This window comes from Pelodiscus sinensis, chromosome 28, assembly GCF_049634645.1.
Source record: "Pelodiscus sinensis isolate JC-2024 chromosome 28, ASM4963464v1, whole genome shotgun sequence".
NCBI classification, from domain to species: domain Eukaryota; kingdom Metazoa; phylum Chordata; order Testudines; family Trionychidae; genus Pelodiscus; species Pelodiscus sinensis.
Window position 1 is genome coordinate 4,447,396 of NC_134738.1, and position 20,818 is coordinate 4,468,213.

At 63.6% G+C, this 20,818-nt stretch overlaps 1 protein-coding gene across 1 annotated transcript; it reads right to left on the reverse strand.

Annotated features, from left to right (window-relative positions):
• Positions 1-240: 240 nt before the first annotated feature.
• On the reverse strand, positions 241-17,224 carry POLD2 (DNA polymerase delta 2, accessory subunit). Its single transcript, XM_075911066.1, has 11 exons — positions 17,066-17,224; positions 16,244-16,507; positions 7,366-7,487; positions 5,473-5,596; positions 5,083-5,197; positions 4,446-4,644; positions 3,907-3,987; positions 1,581-1,738; positions 1,223-1,350; positions 891-992; positions 241-437 (listed from the first exon to the last, which is right to left on the reverse strand). Exons 2-11 carry the CDS (start codon positions 16,461-16,463, stop codon positions 286-288), a joined length of 1,401 nt encoding a protein of 466 aa, XP_075767181.1. The 5' UTR covers positions 16,464-16,507; positions 17,066-17,224; the 3' UTR covers positions 241-285.
• Positions 17,225-20,818: the final 3,594 nt, after the last annotated feature.

The following is a 20,818-nucleotide window of genomic DNA, read 5'->3' on the forward strand; positions in this document are numbered from 1 at the left end:
GGCTGGGCATGGGGGAGAGGGAGGGGCAGAGCTGAGCATGCTCACGGCACGAGCCCTGTCGATGAGGCTGCGGCCACCTCCCCTGCCCCACTGCCAGTGGGCGTGGGTGCAGCATGGACCCAGCCTGCCGGGGAGGCTAGAACGACCAGGCCCTGCCGTCAGTGCCTGTGCAGCAGCGCCAGCTCCCCCGCCAGGTGCTGGGGCCAGGCCTGGGCCCTGTCTGAAGGAGCCAGCCGGGGACACGGGGTGGGAGGGGTTTATTGAGGTCCACCCGTGCCCCGCGGCTCAGTGGCTAACGTCCATCTCGCTGTCCTCGGCGCCGAAGCCGGAGAAGCTGATTGGCTGGCAGGTGAGGCTGCGCAGGTTGACCAGGCAGGCGGTCTGGGTGGCGCTGAAGTCAGGGACGGTCACCAGCAGCACCTGCTGTCCGTCCGCCCCTGCGAGGCACAAGAGGGGGGCGCCATGGGGCCATGCGCTGGGCTGGGGCTCACTCCCTCCCCTGCACTGCGGGCCCTGGCGGGGGCCAGCGGCCGTCCTGCCATCTGGCACTGAGTCCTGGTCCCCGCCAGCAGCGCGCGCCCAGGGCTTGGCTCTGTGCCCACCGCAGCCGCCCCGTGTGCTGCCTCTGAGCGCCAACCTGCAGCGGGATCTTCCCAGCATGCACCGGTACACACCCTCCAGCAGAGACACGGGCGTAACCCGCGGGACGAGGGCATCCCGGCTGCCGTCCCAGCCAGCGGGGCAGCCGCCCGGACTAGGAACAGGGCAGGAGAGCGGCAGGACCCTGCGCTGCCCAGGGACACTGCTGGGGCCTCCTTCCCGTCCCGGCGGGGCACAGAGCAGCCCCACGCAGATACCCGACGCCCAGCCAGCGGGCCGCTGGGCCTCACCTGTGAGCTCCTTGGCCTGGAAGCCCGGCGCGTTCCCGCAGAAGTAGACGTGAGGGCAGTCGGAGAAGATGAAGGGATCAGTCTTGTAGAAAGGGTAGCAGGCTGGGGGGAGAGGCGAGGGTTAGGGAGCGCCTGGCTAGGAATCAGGAACTGCTGCACCCCAGGGACGCCCTACCCAGCAGGACGGCCCTGCCCCCAAGGGGTAAGCAGCACCTCTCGCCCACGGACCGCTGCAGGGGAGCCCCTGTGCCAGACCCCGCACGCCCTCGACCTGGGGTTTGTTCTCCAGGCCACCGCAGCCCCCACGCTCCACCTGCCTAGCCCCACCTCACCCAGGGTGTCGGGGGCCGTGGGGCTGAGGTGCCCCACACGCAGCGTCCACTCCAGGATCTCCAGGTAGTCCTCCATGCTGCTGTACTTGAAGATGTCGCTGATGTTCTGGCCAGACGTCCCCAGAAACCTGGGGGGTGGGGGAGTCAGACTGCGGGTGGCGGGCCGGGGTGTCCCCAGTGCTGCTCCCTCCCCCCAAAGTCCTGAGTGCGCCAGCTCAGGCCCCCCCACCTCTCCCAGGCCTTTCGCCAAGCCCCTGCCAGCTCCCACCCTGAGGGCTGGATTTTCCCTGGCAGCCCCTGGGTCAGCGCGGCCCCTTTGCGTTTGCCGGGCCCCTGCCGGCCAAGGCCAGGGCGTTACCGGACCCCGTCGATGTTGGCCTGGTAGGGGTTGGTGACCAGCTGTAGCGTGGCGTAGGCGCTCGCCAGGGGGAACATGCAGCGGTGCAGCGGCTGCTGGGGCAGCGTGTAGTTAGTGGGGTCAAACTCGCCGGGCATCACGTCCACTGGCACGGAGGCCTGCAAGCAAACGGGTCACCAGAGCTGGGCACCGCGCAAGCCCCTGCCCCCAGCAGCGCCCCCCCCCCCACCTGGCCCGGGCACCTCACTGCCTGCCTGCCGCCCCTCCCCCAGCAGCGCCCCCCGCCACCTGGCCCGGGCACCTCACTGCCTGCTGCCCCCCCCCCCGCCCCCAGCAGCGCCCCCCGCCACCTGGCCCGGGCACCTCACTGCCTGCCTGCCGCCCCTCCCCCAGCAGCACCCCCCCCCGCTACCTGGCCCGGGCACCTCACTGCCTGCCTGCCGCCCCTCCCCCAGCAGCACCCCCCCCCGCTACCTGGCCCGGGCACCTCACTGCCTGCTGCCCCCCCCCCCGCCCCCAGCAGCGCCCCCCGCCACCTGGCCCGGGCACCTCACTGCCTGCCTGCCGCCCCTCCCCCAGCAGCACCCCCCCCCGCTACCTGGCCCGGGCACCTCACTGCCTGCTGCCCCCCCCCCGCCCCCAGCAGCGCCCCCCGCCACCTGGCCCGGGCACCTCACTGCCTGCCTGCCGCCCCTCCCCCAGCAGCACCCCCCCCCCGCTACCTGGCCCGGGCACCTCACTGCCTGCTGCCCCCCCCCCGCCCCCAGCAGCGCCCCCCCCCGCCACCTGGCCCGGGCACCTCACTGCCTGCCTGCCGCCCCTCCCCCAGCAGCGCCCCCCGCCACCTGGCCCGGGCACCTCACTGCCTGCTGCCCCCCCGCCCCCAGCAGCGCCCCCCCTGCCACCTGGCCCGGGCACCTCACTGCCTGCTGCTCCCCCGCCCCCAGCAGCGCCCCCCCTGCCACCTGGCCCGGGCACCTCACTGCCTGCTGCTCCCCCGCCCCCAGCAGCGCCCCCCCTGCCACCTGGCCCGGGCACCTCACTGCCTGCTGCTCCCCCGCCCCCAGCAGCGCCCCCCCCCGCCACCTGGCCCGGGCACCTCACTGCCTGCCTGCCGCCCCTCCCCCAGCAGCGCCCCCCCCCCCGCTACCTGGCCCGGGCACCTCACTGCCTGCTGCCCCCCCGCCCCCAGCAGCGCCCCCCCCCCCCGCCACCTGGCCCGGGCACCTCACTGCCTGCTGCCCCCCCGCCCCCAGCAGCGCCCCCCCCCCCCCGCCACCTGGCCCGGGCACCTCACTGCCTGCTGCCCCCCCCGCCCCCAGCAGCGCCCCCCCCCGCCACCTGGCCCGGGCACCTCACTGCCTGCTGCCCCCCCTCCCCCAGCAGCGCCCCCCCGCCACCTGGCCTGGGCACCTCACTGCCTGCTGCCCCCCCTCCCCCAGCAGCGCCCCCCCCCCCCCCCGCTACCTGGCCCGGGCACCTCACTGCCTGCTGCCCCCCCTCCCCCAGCAGCGCCCCCCCCCCCCCCGCTACCTGGCCCGGGCACCTCTCTGCCTGCTGCCCCCCCGCCCCCAGCAGCGCCCCCCCTGCCACCTGGCCCGGGCACCTCACTGCCTGCCTGCCCCCCCGCCCCCAGCAGCGCCCCCCCGCCACCTGGCCCGGGCACCTCACTGCCTGCTGCCTCCCCGCCCCCAGCAGCGCCCCCCCCGCCACCTGGCCCGGGCACCTCACTGCCTGCTGCCCCCCCTCCCCCAGCAGCGCCCCCCCCCTGCCACCTGGCCCGGGCACCTCACTGCCTGCTGCCCCCCCCGCCCCCAGCAGCGCCCCCCCTGCCACCTGGCCCGGGCACCTCACTGCCTGCTGCCCCCCCTCCCCCAGCAGCGCCCCCCCCCCCCGCTACCTGGCCCGGGCACCTCACTGCCTGCTGCCCCCCCCAGCAGCGCCCCCCCCGCCACCTCACTGCCTGCCTGCCGCCCCTCCCCCGTCCCCAGCAGCGACCCCCGCCCCGCCGCCTCTGGCCCCTCACTGCCTGCCCGCCCCCCCCGCACCCAGCAGCGACCCCGTCCCCTCACTGCCTGCCGCCCCCCCTGCCCTCAGCAGTGACCCCGCCCCCCCGCCACCTGGCCCTGACCCCTCACTGCCTGCCTGCCACCCCCCCCCCGCCCTCAGCAGTGACCCCGCCCACCCGCCGCCTGGCCCTGACCCCTCACTGCCTGCCCGCTGCCCCCCCCCCAGCAGCAACCCCGCCCTGCCACATGGCCCTGACCCCTCACTGCCTGCCCCTGCAGGAGCAATCCCGCTCTGCTGCCCAGGCCAGGCCCCTCACACTGAGCTGCAGCAGGATCTCGTCCAGCATCTTCACCGCCTCCACGCTGGCAGCCTGGGTCTTCTTGGTCAGGTACTTGGCCTGCAAGGAGCCGGAAGAGGCGTCAGAAGAGCAGCCCGCTCGGCCGGGCAGGGCTGGGTGCTGGCACTGGCTGTTTGACCCCCACTGGAGGCTCCTGACTGGGCAGACACCACACGGGGCCGCCCGGCAGGCCGAAGAGCTCCCCCGGTGCCGCAGCCAGGAGAGGCAGCTGGCAGCCGCTAGCAGTGCCCGGCACAAGCAGGCCACGCGGCGCTGCCTCTCCCCTAGTTGCAGTATGGGAAACCCCCTGGCTAATTCCTCTGCAGCCTCTCCCAACACCAGACCCGCAGCAAGTCCCTGACTTTGGCCCATTGCTGTGTGGCGGCCTATGCCCAGCCCGGTGCCCGCTTCCCCTGCCCATGCAGGCGCCAGTCTGCGCAGACACACCTGCGTGCTGGGGAAAGGCACCGGGCCAAGACCCCTCCGCTCCCCAGCCCCAGGGCACCCGCGGGCCCTACCTTGTGGAGGGTGTCTCTGTTCTGCGTGTTCTGGCTGAGCAGGTTGCCTGCCAGGATGACGCGGGAGATCTGCGCCGCACAGTTTTGCTCGCCCTCGGCCCCTAGCTGCCCCGTCACCACGTCCACCAGTAGCTGCATGCCCAGGGAGCTCTCGCCGCTCCCGCCTCCCAGGCCCAGGCCGGACACCAGCAAGACAAACCTGCGCCCAAAGCAGCAGGTGAGGCCCCGCCGTCTGGCCAAGCGCGGGAGCCCACCCGGACCAGGGAGAGGCCCCGCAGAGCGCGAGACCAACTCCGGGCCAAGCAGCCCCAGGCGCGGCGCGAGAGCTGGAAGGCCCCAGCGACGTGGCAGGTCCTGAGCCTTGTGGAGCAGCCTGGGACCAGGCCCGTCACAGGGCAGCAGGGGACGAAGCTGCCTCCTGCCAGGCCCCGGGGAAGGGGATCTGAGCCCAGCTCCAGCAGCCGTTCGCTGGCCCTGGGGCCCACCGTGGAGGGGACATGCCACTGTTCCCTGGGAGCGTGGCAGCAGCGCCCTCAGCACCCCTCCCGAGCCAGGGAACCCGCAAGGCAGAGGTGGCGGAAGAGCCTCTGTAAAGCCCTCAGCGGGCTGCCCCTCCGCCAGCAGGGAGCTGCCCTACCTGTCAGAGCTGGGCCCGCTCCGGGGCAGCTGCCGGGGCAGGTCGGCAAAGCAGTGATCTTCCACCGCGAACTTGCCGTCATCCCTCTCACAGCCGTACACGGCGAGGATGGTCCCTGAGCGGCCGCGCGAGGAGAAGCAGCATTAGGCAGGTCGGGCCAGGCCCAGCGCCCGGGGAGAGGAGAAGGGAACTTCCCCGCCCCGCTGAGCGGGAGGCTGCCAGCCACGGGCAGGGCGGCTCGGTGACAATGCCAGGGCAGTTAGTGCTTGGCACATGCCCTCTGGTCTGTACCCGCTGTGGAGTGACTGCCCGCCCCCCGCCTGGCCCAGGAGCAGCTCGGTCCCAGGGCGCCCGCACCCCGGGCTGCGAGGGTCCCTCTGTCGCTCTTACCGGTCACCAGCCTCTGAACGTCAATGGCTCCCTCCAGCTTGATCCGCTGCAGCTCGTCCTCCAGGATCAGCTCGTCCGCCTGGTGGATGTACTTGGTGCGGGGAGGCTGCGGCAGCAGGTTGTGCTGTGGAGACAGGCCAGGCCGCACGCTCTAGGAACGCAGCACGGGCTGCCCGACGGCTCCTCCGCCACCAGCCAGAGGGAGCAGCCACCCGGACAGGGCCAGGAGAGACCCGGGGCTGCTGCACACGGCGCCCAGGCTGCAGCGACGGAAACCCAGCGCCCTGGCTCTCCTGGGAAGGCCGAGCTGAGGTCCGGAGCCATCACCCTGCTTTGCGGGAGCTGCAGGGACAGCCCAGGCTCTCGGCAGCAGGCTTTGCCCCCCAGGTGCAAATGATCATTGACACATGGCTTCGGAGGACATGCAAACAATGGCTGAGACCTACCCAGGGGTGTTACTCACCCCGCTGGTACGGCCTCAGAACATGTGTTTGCAATCCGGGCTCGGGGGAGAGCGCCGCGGCTCGACTGGCCTTGGCAGAAAGGCTGCAAGCTTTACTCCTGAGCAAAGATCTTCCCCTCCACAGGGGCTGAGCCCCGGGCCAAGGAATCTGGATGGGACAGGGAGGGATTTGGCGCTGCCGGGGACTGTTTGCGAATACAGCTGCGATTCTGGCGCACGAGTTGTGCTGTTCTTGCGACTCGAGCCCGTCCCACGCTCCGCCCTTTGAGGCTGTCACGGGCTATGGGCTCTCCGGGCCACTCAGGTTTGGTGCGGCCACCTGCCCCTGTAGAATGCAACCAAACGTGGCCTGTCTCTATCTCCAGCTACGGGGGGGCCGTGGCAAGCCTCCGTGGCGCTGCAGTCACACACGTCAGGCCGCAATGCCCAGAGCGGGCAGTGGGGCCGGCCTGGCGGGACAGAAGCCCCGTGAGTGCAGGGTGGACTCACTTTCCCACCCTCCTCCTCCTCCTCTCCGGGACTCGCTGCTGCTTCCAGCTGTGAAATTTACTAAAACTTCCTGTGCCAAAACCGTGGCCGTATTTACAAAAACAATCGGCTCTGCTCCTGCCAAGGGACAGGCTCTGTCAGTGCGGGGTCCTTTGCCAACGAGGCTGTTTACAGCCAGGCAAGTGACGGCCAGCCCAGGGGATGGCCAGGACTAGTAACTTCTGCCCCCAGCCCCATGCAGAGCAAGTCTGACTAGCCTGCCAAGGGAGGATGGGTTCGGGGTGGAATCCATAGAACAAAAGTCGCCAGCCAGACGGGTGTCGTCTGAATCCCCTTTTCCCAGCCTTGCTCTGTGCCTGCAGTCAGAGGCTGCTGGGGGTCGCTGAACGCTACCGCTCACAAGCCCCAAAGGGAAGAGGGGCAGGTGCCAAAGCTAGCTGGACCCACTGGGTCACAGGTCGGTCCGCAGCCCAGGGGCCAGTCCGAGGGCAGGAGAAGTCAAGGCCCCTGGAGCTGCCCTGAGACACCAGACGGGGGGGAAGCAGTGAGCCCGTGAGGGTGCATTTACAAAGGAGAGGGGGTGGAAGCAGTTCCAGCTGCTATCCCTGCCCACCCCGCAGTGTTTGCACCGTCTCAGGCACCTGTTTGAAAGGGTCTCGCTCCCCGCCCAAGCCAAGCGCCCGGCAGGGGGAGGACGCAGCACCAAGCGCCGTCAGACTCCCCGCACGGGGAGGAACTCAGCCGGCGTGGCTGGGCGGACAAAGCAGGACGGAGCACAGAGAGCCGGGGCTCTGTAGTGCGAACACAGGCCAGGCTCCTGTCAGGATGGCTCAGCATTCGCTGTGCTCTGCCCCGCCCGGGCCCCTGTGCCGAGAGCAGGCAGGTGAGGAGGGGGTTGCCCAGCCTGTGCCGAGGCCCTGGGCCCCTCCAGGGGTCACTACCTCCTCGCTGATCTCCCGCAGGATGGAGGGCTGCAGCTGCATGGACTTGAAGAGGGTTCCCACGATGCAGCACTTCTCCGCGACCTGCAGCTCACACAACTTCTTCACAGCTATGCTGCTGCCTGCAAGGAGAGAGGCGCTCATCAGCCGCTCCGGACAGCCGAGGGCAGTTTGCCTTCCCAGCCGCCCTGCAAGGGAGCCCTGCAGCATGGCCACCCGGGGAACATCTCAAGGGCACAACTCCAAGGGTGGAAAACGGGGGCAGCATGTGGCAGGCGTGGGCCGGGGAGACAGGGTGGGATTGGAACTGGGGAGTAGCGGCTTCTAAGGGCGAGCGCTGTTCTACGGGGCAAGCCCCCCCCAGGAAGCTAGCCCAGGCCTGGACCAGCCAAGCACTTGGATGCTCTACACCGGTGGTTCCCAAACCTTTCGGCATCACGCCCCCGCTTTGATTTTTGAGAAACCCTCGTGCACCCCCCACCATAGCAGCAAAACTTGTTGGGGGGGGGGGAGAACTGACTGGGGCTGAAAAACAAAAATAGCAGCAAAATTTGGGGGGGAGGGGGAAGTTGACTGGGGGGGCTGGGTCACCTCGTACCCCCCCTGGAATTTCTTCATGCCCCCCAGGTTGGGAACCCATGCTCTACAGAGACAAACCTGCACAGGGCAATGGATTCAAGGCAGCAAGAGCCCGTCTCCTGTGTGTGTGGGGAGGGAAGCCCTCAGCCCCCACGCAGCCAACACTCTCTAGACCTCCCGAGAGGCAGGGTGGCAGACAGCTCTGTCCATCCCCCAGTGCCTGCACACGTCACACGGGGCGACAGAGCCCTGGCACAGGTGTGCCCGCGGCCCCACAGGCAGGATGCCCGGACTGTGACACGGACCTGAGCGCTCTCGCGGAGAGGAACCAGCACGGTTGAGGCCGGGGCTCAGCTGAGCCCCCACGGGACGTTCCAGGAGGGGTATCTGCAGCAGTTACCCGGGTGGGCCTGGGGCAGAAGGAGCCTGTTCTAAGGCACAGCAGGAACCAGCGCTCCCAAGTCTGAGCCATGCGCTCCCAGCGCCCGCACTGCCGCGGTTTAGGAATCACCGGGGGCAAGCCCCTGCCGATGCTCCCAGAGCCCCGTCCCTGAGCTGGCCTGGCCAGGACCAATTCTGGGGAGACCCACTGGAGAGGGAGGCTGTGCGGTGAAACAAAAGGGGATGATGCCCTCTAGCGGCAGCCGCGGGACGCTGCATCCCCAGCCCCCAGCCTCAGAGAACCCGAGACCTGCCCCCACGGCAGGACCAAGCACCGCCTAGCTCGGGGTCCCAACCTTTTTAAGCACGAGGTCACTTTCTGAATTGAAGTGCAGTCCAAGAGCTACCTCAGATATAAATACCCTGGTCCCACCTCCCTCCGGCCCCTGCTCACTCCATCCTCCCTCACTGTCACCAGGCTGGGGGGCAGGCTCTGGTCTTGGATGAAGGGATCTGGAGCGTGAGAGGGGCTCTGAGCTGAGCTTGGGGCAGGCCGTTGGGAAGTAGGAGGGGTTCTAGGTGCAGCCTCTGGGAAGGTGTTTGGATGCAGGGTGCTCAGGGTGCAGGAGGGGGTTCATGACTGGGGTAGGAGTTCAGGCTGTGGGCTCCAGCTGGGCCCTGCCTATCTCAGGTGGCTCCTGGGAGGGCGGTGCCGTGGGGCTAAGGCAGCTCACCCCTGCTCTGGCCCTGGCCCACTCCCTAAAGCAGCCAGCAAACTCCCTCCCAAGTCCTGTTGTGTCCCCTCTCTGCTCCGTGGAGAAAGGATTCAGAGTGGGAGGGGGCACCTTGACATCAGCCCCCTCTTCTCCCTCCCCCGCCTTGTACGGCAAGCAGGAAGGGGCAGCTCCAAGGCAAAGGGCAGGAGAGGAGCAGCAGTGGGGGGAGGAGCAGCTGAAGTGCCGGCACTTGACAGCCTCTTGGCCAAACCAGTTGGGATCACCTGCCGGAGGCGCCGCGATCTACCGGGAGATCCCGATCGACTGGCTGGTGACCACTGGGCTAGCTCATCCCTGACAGTGTCTGTCCAGATGTCTGCTCTGAAATGTCTCCAGGGATGGAGATTCCACCCCCCCCGCCCCCGGCAATTTATCCCAGCGTTTCACCCCCCCCCCCCCCCCCCCCCGACAGACAGGACATTTTTTCCTCATGTCCAACCTAAACCTCCTTCCCTGCAGTTTAAGCCCCTTGCTTCTTGTTCTATCTTCAGAGGCCAAGGAGAGCCATTTTTCTTTTAGATACCTCAAAACCGCTCTCCTGTCCCCTCTGTCTTCTCTTTTCTAAACTAAGCAAGCCCAAGTCTTCCCTCCTAGCTCCTGTTTTCTAGGCCTTTCAGCATTTTTGTTGCTCTTCTCTGGACCTTCTCCACCTCTGTCCTGAAATGTGTGCCCAGAACTGGCCACAACGCTCCAATTGCGGCCTGATCAGCGCAGAGTGGAGGGGAAGAACGACTCCTCGTGTCTTGCTCACACCACTCCTGCTAATGCCGCCCAGAATCAGGACGGCTTTTTTGGCAAGTGTCACACTGCTGACTCATGTTTCGCTTCCCACCCCTGTGAGACGGCAGAGCCGGGGGCTGGTAGGGTGCGTGGAGCAGGCCAGGTCTGAAAGGGGAGCTGTCAGGGCAGGTGACAGCCAGAAGGAAGAACTGCTTCATGCAACAGCCAAGCAAGCAGCGGAGCTTGGGCTGGGGCATTTCATGGTTCAGAAAAGAACAAGAGGCCAGTCTGTGGTGGCCAGGCCCATCTCCGGCTATCTGCCACGACGGTCAGGGACTGGGATGCCAGTTACACTGCAGGGCCCGCAGTGCGTGTACCCCCTGGGATTTTTAGCCATGACACAGTTACCTTTACAAACGACTTTGTACATCCCTAGTCAGGGGACTAGGTCTGGGTGTCCCAGCTGAAGGACTCTCTGCATGTTGGGGCCTTCAAAGTATTTGAAGGCTTCAATATCTGAGACATAGGTGAGAGGATTATTCTAAGAGGGGTGGGCGAGATTCTGTGGCCTGCACTGTGCAGGGGGTCAGACTAGATGATCATAATGGTCCCTTCTGACCTTAAAGTCTATGAGTCTATGAGTCCCTAAGCCTCTGACGGCCAACACCAGACCCTGGGAACTGTGCTCCCCTTCCCCCTGCCAGCCAAGACCCGAGTTCAGGATTCTCCACATCCCTCACGACGTGCATCAACATCAGTCACAGCAGCCCGGGGAGACACGGCTGTCGGTCCCAGCGATGCCGACATCTGGCCTCGCGCGCAGCGGGTACAGAAAGGAGGCGCGTCCCTTCCCTTCCCTGAGCGCCGAGCCCCTCCCAGGGGCTCGCAGATCAGCCTGCCTGCTCGGTCTCCTCTCTGCCCGCCCATGCACCGGGCTGTTGGCTGGCCCCTCAGGAATCACAGCTAGAGGGCCACAGCCCCTTTGTTTTCTGATTCCAGGGCGAGTAACCAGAACGCTGCCTCATCCGGCAGATCAACACCCCAGCACCCCTCTGTGACGGCGCGTTGGGGTTCTCCCGGCTCCTGCACCCCCGAAATGGTACGAACAGACTCCACCAGCCAGTAGAATAGAGGTGGTTTATTGCTTCTCCAGGATACAGCACAGCACAGATGTCATCAGGTTACAGGGCAGGCCTAGGATGCCTCAGCCCCCCTTGATATGGGGGGGTCTCAGCTGAGGCTGAGGCTGCTTCCTCCATGCTCCCAGACAGAAACTAGCTCCCTCTCCTCCAGCCCTGCCCCCCGGCCAGGGCGGCATTCCACCTTCCTTTGTTCCTCTCCATGGGGGTTAGCTGGTCAGACCCGGTTGAGAGATCCCTTTGCATAATGACCCATTCCTGTCCTTCTGGGCTGTGGTACCGGCGGCAGCCAGTGGGGTTACCACAGACCCCTAGAAATCAGCAAGTTCCCCCCCCCCCACATCACACCCTCCGCCCCACGGGGAAAGGGAGACTCCTCAGTCCAGACACAGAGATTTCAAAGACACCGTCTAGACTGGCCTCCTGCATCGCCCTGGCAATTCCTCCTGGCTGGGCTACAGCCCATCTTTCCATGGCCACCTGAAAGCTTCCACTGAGTCCTCAGCAGCAGTGCGAAGCCAGACCAAGGCTCTGGCCCACGAGGCTCAGCGTGGCCGCTCCAGAAAGCCTCCGCGCTGTTCGCTGAGCTAACCCGCCACACGCCCAACCTCCTGCGGAGCATCCTAGCCCAAGATTGACAAGGGCACCCCCAAAGCAGGACAAGGACGGCCAGTGCTTCCTGTGCGGCCATGCCCCCTAGGGCTGCAGAGCTCTGATCCGCCACAGCCCTCCGAGAGCAGGACTGCTCGCAAGACCCAGCCCAAACGTGAGAGCTGCAAGCTCCTCAGGCTCCAAGACAAATGTTGAAACAAAAATTCCTTGAGAGACTCAGCTGCCAAAGTGGGAGGCTGATTCTGGGTCATTTCCTTTGGCGTCAGGGCCTCAGTTCCTCCCACAGGAAGTCAGGGTGGGGTTCAGAGACACTGCAGGGGAGCAGGCCTGCAACACCGCAAGAGCCTCCGGCACTGGGCACTACAGCCAGGTTCAACGGCAGTCTGGCTGCACCCGACTCTCAGGGCTCCAAGGCTGGGGCTGGCTCACATGGAGACGGAGGACGGGCGTGTTTGTACAAATGAAGCATCCCAGAATAACTCCGTATGGCAGGGGAGGGAACCTTCTTTGGGCCGGGGCCCAATCTAGTAGATTTTATATGCTCCAGCCCCGTGGAGGGGCAGGAGTGCCAACGTGCACTCCCAATGCTGGGGGGCCCTGATCCAATGCCTGGGGGTTGGATCCAGGCAAGCTGGGGGCCACACCCAGCCCCTGGGCAGGAGGTGTCCCCCCCGTGCCCTATGTGGACACACACAGGGTCCAGAACACCCTGCCTCTGCTCCATTTACCTCCACCCCCTTTTCGGAAGCAGATGAAGCTGAACTGGAGGAAGAGACCCACGCGCCGGACTGAGAGGGCCCACAGGGGGTCATTCCAGATTAATTATTCCTGGTGAGCTATTTCAGTGCATTTCCAATGGCAGAGAGGCCCTGGAGGAGCAACCCCAAAACCTACTTCTACAGTGGCTTGTCTGTGTCTTGTGCTCCTCTGACTAACTCGTCCGCTGCGTCTGGTCTCAGAGTGCAGCTGTTTTTGGCCAGAGATGGGCTGTTTAGTCTGTGTTCATTCAGCGCCGGGCAAACAGTCCAAGACCTGCCCAGGTACTGCCCCATACAAATGGGCATTAAGCCTTGCTGGCTGCTGCTGCCCCCCATGGGAACTGGCCCGCTCCTGGCATGAGCCCCCCAAAGGGCGTGCGCGTGCAGGGAGGTTGTCGGATAACGGAGAAAGCCTGGGTGGGAGGCTGCCAGGAAGGCTCTGGGCCCCTTTGACTTTCGAATGCAGGGGGTGCCAGCCCCGGGAAGGTGCAAACACAAAGAAGCCACATGCCGAGGGGAGAGGGGAGTGCTTGTGACAGACTCTCTGCCGCTTTGCTTCGGTTCGTCTCTCGCACGTCCTGCCTTCCCACGGCCACAGCAGCACGTTAACGATCCCCGGAGAGATGCAGCCTCTCCCAGGGCGGGGGCAGCTACAGGGGCAGATAGGTGCTTATGCCAGGAGAGCTATTCTGGCCCTGGGGCCGCTGAGCCACAGGAATTCTAACCAGCAGGGATGGAAGGACACTGCTCCTCGGGGTTAGTCTGCACTTTGCTGGGACATCAGCCTAGCCCACGGGGATGCCACTTCTGGGAGAGTCGGAATGCTGTGCCAAGGGCTAGCCAGGCAACCCAGGAGATTCAAGCCCTGCCTATCCCTGTGCGGGGCAGGTACAGCCAGCGAGCCGAAGGACAGGCCCCGACCAGCACACCTCGAGGGACCCATCACTTCCCAGAGGGAACCTAGAAATTCACAGACTTTAAGACCAGAAGGGACCATTGTGATCATCGAGTCTGGCCACAGAACCTCACCTCCCCACTCTTGAAAGAGACCCCGAGCCCCTGGCTGCATCTCTGCATCTTCAAATCATGAATCCAAGTCACACCCTAGTTTAAACCAGCAAGTGACCCGTATCCCATGCTGCAAGGAAGGTGAAAACTCCCAGGGTCTCAGCCAATCTGACTTGGGGGATAATCCCTTCCTGAGCCCAAACATGCTGACCAGTTAGACCCTGAGCATGTGGGCAAGAGCCACCAGCCAGACACCTGGGGAGGAATCCCCGTCTCCAACACAGGCCATTGGGATAACAGGAGATTTCATCCTCCACTTTCAACCTCTCTGCCAAGTCTGACCAGGGGCCTCCACAAGTGACCACTGTGGGGGGCTCTGATGGGGACACTTGCCCGTTACTCAGCGTCCTGAGACAATTCACTCACTTAACCCAAGCCACTGGAAAGCAACTAAAGAGAAACAGCTCCTGCCTGGGTTGGGCGCGGACCATCCCCACTGAGCAATGAAACACTCCACTCCATCGCCATGCCACAGAACCAGCCAGTCCCCTCTGCACAGCTGATTTCAACACAATCATGGGGCACTGAAGCACTTTGTGTGAATTTCTGTTATTCCTTTATCTATGTTAGCGACCTCTAACAGCTAGCAAACACTGTCACCTGCTCTCCACCAGTAGCACAAGCCAGATGCTTTGGTTAGTTAAGGATTTAGATGGCCATGTAGCAAACAATGCAACATCACCAGTCCCATGAGATCTACAATCAAAAACCAGCCGTCACCTTAAAGTAATGAGATTAAAAGAAGATAGTTTGGCATTGGAAAAAGTTCAGAAAAGGGCAACTAAAATTATTTGGAGCAGCTGCTATATGAGGTCAGACTAATAACATTGGGGCTTTCCAGCTTAGAAAAGAGGAGACTAAGGGGGGGGAGATATGATAGAGGGCTGTAAAATCATGATTGTTGCGGAAAAAGCAAAGAAGGAAAAGTTATTTACTTGTTCCCACAACACAAGAACTAGGGGTCACCCAAAGAAATGAATAGGTAGCAGGTTTAAAAGGAGGTATTTCTTCGCGCAGCACAGTCAATCTGCGGGACTCCTTGCCAGAGGATTTTATGAAGACCAGGACTTTAACAGGATTTTTTAAATAAAGAGCTAAATTCATGGAGGACAGATTCACCAATGGCTGTTAGCCAGGCTGGGCAGGGAGGGTGACCCTGGCCTCGGTTTATCAGAAGCTGGGAATGGGTGACAGGAGAGGGCTCACTTAGCGATTCCCTGTTCTGTCCCCTCCCTGTGGAGCCCCTGGCATTGGCCACTGTCAGAAGACAGGACGCTGGGCGAGATGGATCACTGATATGACCTGGTGAGGCCGCTCTTGGCTGCGTCTAGATTGGCATGATTTTCCGGAAATGCTTTTAACTGAAAAGTTTTCCATTAAAAGCATTTTCAGAACAGAGCGTCTAGATTGGCACAGACGCTTTTCCACAAAAGCACTTTTTGCGGAAAAGCGTCCGTGGCCAATCTAGACGCGCTTTTCCGCAAAAAAGCCCCAATCGCCATTTTCGCGACCGGGGCTTTTTTGCGCAAAACAAATCTGAGCTGTCTACACTGGCCCCTTTGCGCAAAGCTTTGCACAAAAGGGACTTTTGCCTGATCGGGAGCAGAATAGTATTTCCGCAAGCACTGATTTCTTACATGAGATCGTCAATGCTTTTGCGGAAATTCAAGCGGCCAGTGTAGACAGCTGGCAAGTTTTTCCGGAAAAGTGGCTGATTTTCCGGAAAAACTGGCCAGTCTAGACACAGCCTTTATGTTTTTATGCATGTTATGAGACTCTTTAAAAACCAATTAGTCTTGGCTGTATTCTGGTCCTTTGGTTTGGTCCTTCCATTTCTCATGTTCTCCTAGCTATGACAGAGTCACCCTTGGGCCAGAACCTTCCGAAAAGGAGCCAGGTATTTATCTTTAGCCAGTGAGTTCTGGCATCTGCAGCTCTTGCCTCAAATCACGCAATAAGGAAGGTACCTGCCAGTTACACTATTGCACAACGTTTCATGGCCACGCTCCACAGCAGTTACACGTTCAGAAGGAAACCAATTCAGGTACAGTAATTCCATCAATAAACAGCAATTCAGAGACCAAGAGCAAGATGACTCCTTCAACCCGCAGTCCTCAACCCTATGTAGCCTCTCGCTCACACGTCTCATTCTCTGCTGGAGACAAACTCAGCGACATTCCTTCCTGGCCACGGAGTGCCCATCTCAGACTCTTAATGCTACCTGAATGAAACTTTTGTTTCCGAAACACATGCCTCCTTTTCTCTGAGCCCAATGGAAGGTTTTCCAAGCCAGAGTCACTGCTTGGCAATGGTAGATGTTTTCCCACCCAGACATTGTAGACATGCTAACCCTTTGGAGCAAGTCCCTAACCTGACAGGAGCAGGGCTGGAATTCAGGGCAGACAAAGTGTTACCTAGGAACTAACAAAATGTCCTGAGGCTTCAGTTACTAGGAATATTGTTTTTTGTTTTGCTTAGAAACAGTTCTTTGTATCCTTCAAAAATCAAAGACACAGCACATGGCTTCTCAGCAGACACACCAGTTTCCCCCTGCAACCTGGCAAGTGAAATACAATACTGAGATTCACTCTCAGTTGGTTTCACTCATTGTCCAAAAGCAGGTTCCAGGGTAGGCAGTGAAGGGCATGGATCAGTGTGCACGCTCTGTGCAAACACTCCCCATCATACCTGGCCAAAGCCAGGGAAACTAGTGATCCAACCAGTGGTCCAGATTTGGAAAGGAGCCTGACCACATGCCGTCGGACGCACGTTGCGCATATGTTAAGAAGGGCAGGCAGATACTGGTCTGAGAATGTACTCCTCGCCTAGGAGGGAAGGAACTCACCCCATTTCTGCCGGGCTCTCTCCAGCAGGAGGGGTCTCATCTGAACGAGGCGAGTGGCGTAGATGTGGGCATACTGGCGATTAAAGCTGCGCTCCGCCAGCCGGAAGTGCTGGGAGCAGTTCGCGTAGGTGGACACGGGCACTCTGGCGAACGTGGAGGCCTCCGTGGACGGCGGCGCCAGCAGGCTCTGTGCAGTGGGAGCCGCCCGCTCCGAGAACATGGCTGGCGCCCGCGGGGCTCCCGGCAGGGCCAACAACTCTCCACCTGCCAAGAGGACACGGGCCTGTTACTATGGGCCCCCCCGCTAGCTGCCCCCCCACCTGCTCCATGGCTACTAGCGCCACACTGCCCCTTCCAGCGCCCCCCCCGGGGACACGTGCCCCTTCCAGCGCCCCCCCCTCCGGGGACACGTGCCCCTTCCAGCGCCCCCCCCCCGGGGACACGTGCCCCTTCCAGCGCCCCCCCCCGGGGACACGTGCCCCTTCCAGCGCCCCCCCCGGGGACACGTGCCCCTTCCAGCGCACCCCCCCCCGGGGACACGTGCCCCTTCCAGCGCCCCCCCCCCGGGGACACGTGCCCCTTCCAGCGCCCCCCCCCCCCCGGGGACACGTGCCCCTTCCAGCGCCCCCCCCCGGGGACACGTGTCCCTTCCAGCGCCCCCCCCCGGGGACACGTGCCCCTTCCAGCGCCCCCCCCCGGGACACGTGCCCCTTCCAGCGCCCCCCCCCGGGGACACGTGCCCCTTCCAGCGCCCACGATTCCCCACCCCCTGGGGGACACGTGACGCCCCGGCCGCCCCGAGTTTCTGGGGCGCTGACGAACCTGCCGGAGCCCCCCCAAGTCCCAGCCGGGGTCAGGGGTCAGCCGTAGGAGGTCAGAGGTCACAGTCGGCGCCCAGCAGCAGTTCCCGCCACAGAAAAGGCGCCAATGCCGTAAACCGGAAACAGAGAGGCCGAGCGGAACTGACGTAGGAGGGCGCTTGGCGTCTCCCGGGAAACCAGCAACGCCGCTAGGGGGCGGGGCTCCGGGCTGCGCAGGTGGGGCCATGGGGGGCGGTGCTGGGGGAACCGGGCTCCGCCCCCTGCCCCACACGGCTCCGCCCCCTAGCCCCGCCCCCTCCTCCCCTCCCGCTACTGCCCCCCAACCGGGACCTGCCCCCCCCCGTTCCTGGCCCCGCTACTGCCCCCCAACCGGGACCTGCCCCCCCCCGTTCCTGGCCCCGCTACTGCCCCCCAACCGGGACCTGCCCCCCCCCGTTCCTGGCCCCGCTACTGCCCCCCAACCGGGACCTGCCCCCCCCTGTTCCTGGCCCTGCTACTGCCCCCCAACCGGGACCTGCCCCCCCCTGTTCCTGGCCCCGCTACTGCCCCCCAACCGGGACCTTCCCCCCTCCCCGTTCCTGGCCCCGCTACTGCCCCCCAACCGGGACCTGCCCCCCCCCCCCCCGTTCCTGGCCCCGCTACTGCCCCCCAACCGGGACCTGCCCCCCCCCTGTTCCTGGCCCCGCTACTGCCCCCCAACCGGGACCTGCCCCCCCCCTGTTCCTGGCCCCGCTACTGCCCCCCAACCGGGACCTTCCCCCCCTCCCCGTTCCTAGCCCCGCTACAGCGCCGTGGGGCTGGGAGATTTCCTCGCACTGCTGAGGTGGGGGCGGGGTTGGGGGAGTGTGAATTTCCAGTGCTGACGTGTACAGAGCTCGCAGCTGCTCTCAGCCACTTCCTACCGAGAAGAAACACGAGTTTCCTGCCCACAGGGAGGAGCTGTCGGCAGGTGTGAAAAGCATCACTTGCTGCCCCCGCTCTGCTGTCTGGGGGGAAGCCTTCCTCCTGCAGACAGTACCCACCGAGCCATACGCCAGCTCGGGGTCTCACCCGCCAGGGGAAGGAAGACAAGTGTTAGTGCAAAGGAGACGTGTGAGCCAGGGCTGAGCGGGGACACACCCCGCGGATTCGAAGGCCCTAAGCCCCATCTGTAAAGGAGGGTCAAAGAGCTCTGGGTAGCCCATCTCCACTGCTGGGAGGTTCTGTGCTGGGCATTCCCCGGGGAGCTCCTGAGCTGCCCGGAGCAGCAGACGCTGTAGGCTGGTGCAGACTGAGTTTGAGAAGGGAGTTGGTGGATTGGAGCAGGGGCAGAGAAAAGCCATGTGTGATGGTGCATTGGGGTTCCCCCACCTCCTGCACCCCCGTAGTGGCATGAACAGACTCCACCAGCCAGTCGAATAGAGGGTGTTTATTGCTTCTCCAGAGTACAGCACAGCACAGATGTTATCTGGTTCCAGGCAGGCCTAGGATGCCTCAGCCCCCCTTGAGATGGGGGAGACTGGGCCCCTAAATCCCAGCCTCTTCCCTAGGCTGTCTCCTCCATGATCCCAGACAGCAACTACCTGACTCTCCTCCAGTCCTGCCCCCCAGCCAGGGGTGACCTCACCCTCCTTTCCCTTGTTCCGCTCCCTGGGAGGTAACTGGTCGGACAGGTTGGGAGCCCCTTGCATAATGACTCATCCCCTGCCCTGCTGGGCCGTGCTGCAGCCAGCAGCCAGTGGGGGTCACCCACAGCCCACCACCCAGCATAGCAACCAGCAAGGTACCCACACTATGTCACACTGTGAGCATGGCTCAAGGATTGGCCCTTGTCTACACCAGCCCTTGGTGGGTAAAAGTTTTGTCGGTCGGGGTGAGTTTTGCCAAACAAAGCGCCGGAGCGGGGAACGCTCTGTCTGGGGGAGACGATCTCCCACCTACGCAGTGACGGCTTGAATTATGCCCAGAGCGTCCAGAAGCACAGCACAGCACAGCCGTACTATGGTGAGGCCTGTAGATGCAGCCTTAGAAATCCTGCCTTAGAGCCAGAGGCTCAGGGAGCTCCATCTGTTTAGCTTATAATAATAATGGAGATTGTCTATCTCCTAGAGCTGGAAGGGACCTTGGAAGGTCATCAAGTCCAGTCCCCTGCCTTCACAGCAGGACCAAGTACCATCCCTGATACATTTTTGCCCTAAATGGTTAAACTCACAACTCTGGGTTTAGCAAGCCACTGCTCAAGCCACTGAGCTAGCCCTCCCCCCATGCAGTTATCAAAGGGTGGGGCAGGGCAGGAAGGGGCATGTGCCCCCAGTGCCGTGGGAGGGGAGAGGCAAGGGGCCAGTAGCTAGCGGGCAGAGCTGGACAGTTCGTCCAACAGTCCTAGGCCCCATGCGCAGGGAACTAGTGAGGGACCTGGCCCCAGAGCAGGGACTGGCCCCACCCCTACTCACCTGCGGTGGCAGAAAGCAGGGTGATGTGGCTGGGAGACAGCGGAGGGGGTTGGGCCCGGGTAGTGCAGGTTGGGGGGCGATTTCTGCTGCAGGCCCCTTGAAAGACTACTGGCTGCATCCCTCAAGGAAGGGGACTTGGGGGAAAGGTGTAGTGGGGACCAGGGGGCGCAGAGTAAGGGTGAGAAGAGGCAGGGACGGGGTGGAGGAGGGGCAGAGCAGGGACAGGGGCTTGGGTGAAGAGGTGGAGTAGGGGGCAGCGGCAGGAAGAGGCGGGACCCTCGCCTGGGCTAAGGGTGGCGTGGGGAGGAGTCGCATGGGTCAGTCACATGACCAGTGTCCCCCAAATCCCTCCCCAGCAGTCATCACTGGGTCAAGGGGTGACTTGATCTGTCAATACCTACACAGGGTACAAATACAAAACCCAGGCGCTTTGGCTTAGCGGGGGCGGGTCTGGCACCACCCAAGGGTGGGAAGTTTCACAAACGCATACGGGGAATGAGGTTAACATTTTGACCAAAGAGTCACAAACCATCAGGCCTTGGAACCGGTGTCCTGTCTCAGGCGGGAGGCTGCCTGCTGACTAGCTCCCTGCTGGGTCCCGTCTCCTGTCAAATGGCCAGGAACTCGGCAGCGCTGGCGTTCAAAGTCACATCCCGTTACTTGGATAGAAAGATGATGTCTGTCTGTATCATCCCGTTACCTGCGCCCCCGTGACAAAGCCATGGCCAGCCATGGGAGCCTTGTTTGCGCCTTCTCGGTAAGGCTTGCCCACACACGCTCCCCTGCACCTCTCTCACGTGGGGGTGGGGGGCAGCCGACCGGACCCGACCCTCCCTGCCCAGAGCTCTCTGCCCTCCATGCCTGGCTGGGCCCCGGGCCAGCCCCTCCCCGGTGCTGCGTCTGCTCAGCTCCACATGTGAGGGGCATGCAGGGTCACAGGCTCCTCCCCCCCCATATCTGTGGGGGTTTGCAGCAGGACGTGGCCAGCAGCAGCCTTTCAGCCCTGCGTAGGAGGGAAGGGACGGGAACAGTTTCCAGCCACAGAGGGTGGGGGTGGGAGGCAGAAATGACTTGGCCCATGTGTTTGCACAGATCACCCCTCCACCCCAACACCTGGCTCCTCTCTGTGGCTAGAAGCAGCTTGTCCTTTCCCATAGAAAGGCAGCTGAGCTGACACCTCCAGGCAGCTGCTGGCCGCTAACAAACCCCGGTTTGAGGGGCACAAACACCTCCTCCCGTAGCACCCTAAAGAGCAGCAGTTACCAGGGCGCGAACCGCTGGTGAGTGGGAAGGTGACAGAGAAGGTGCAAATTGCTCTTACG

What these genes read in the sequence shown, in the direction of transcription:
- POLD2 (XM_075911066.1), bottom strand. Translation starts at nt 16,463, where the DNA reads ATGTTCTCGGAGCGGGCGGCTCCCACTGCACAGAGCCTGCTGGCGCCG. An exon ending in TGCGGGAGATCAGCGAGGAG is followed by an intron (nt 5,597 to 7,365) that starts GTAGTGACCCCT and finishes CTGTCTCCACAG; the next exon opens with CACAACCTGCTGCCGCAGCC. An exon ending in CACGGCCCCCGACACCCTGG is followed by an intron (nt 993 to 1,222) that starts GTGAGGTGGGGC and finishes CTCTCCCCCCAG; the next exon opens with CCTGCTACCCTTTCTACAAG.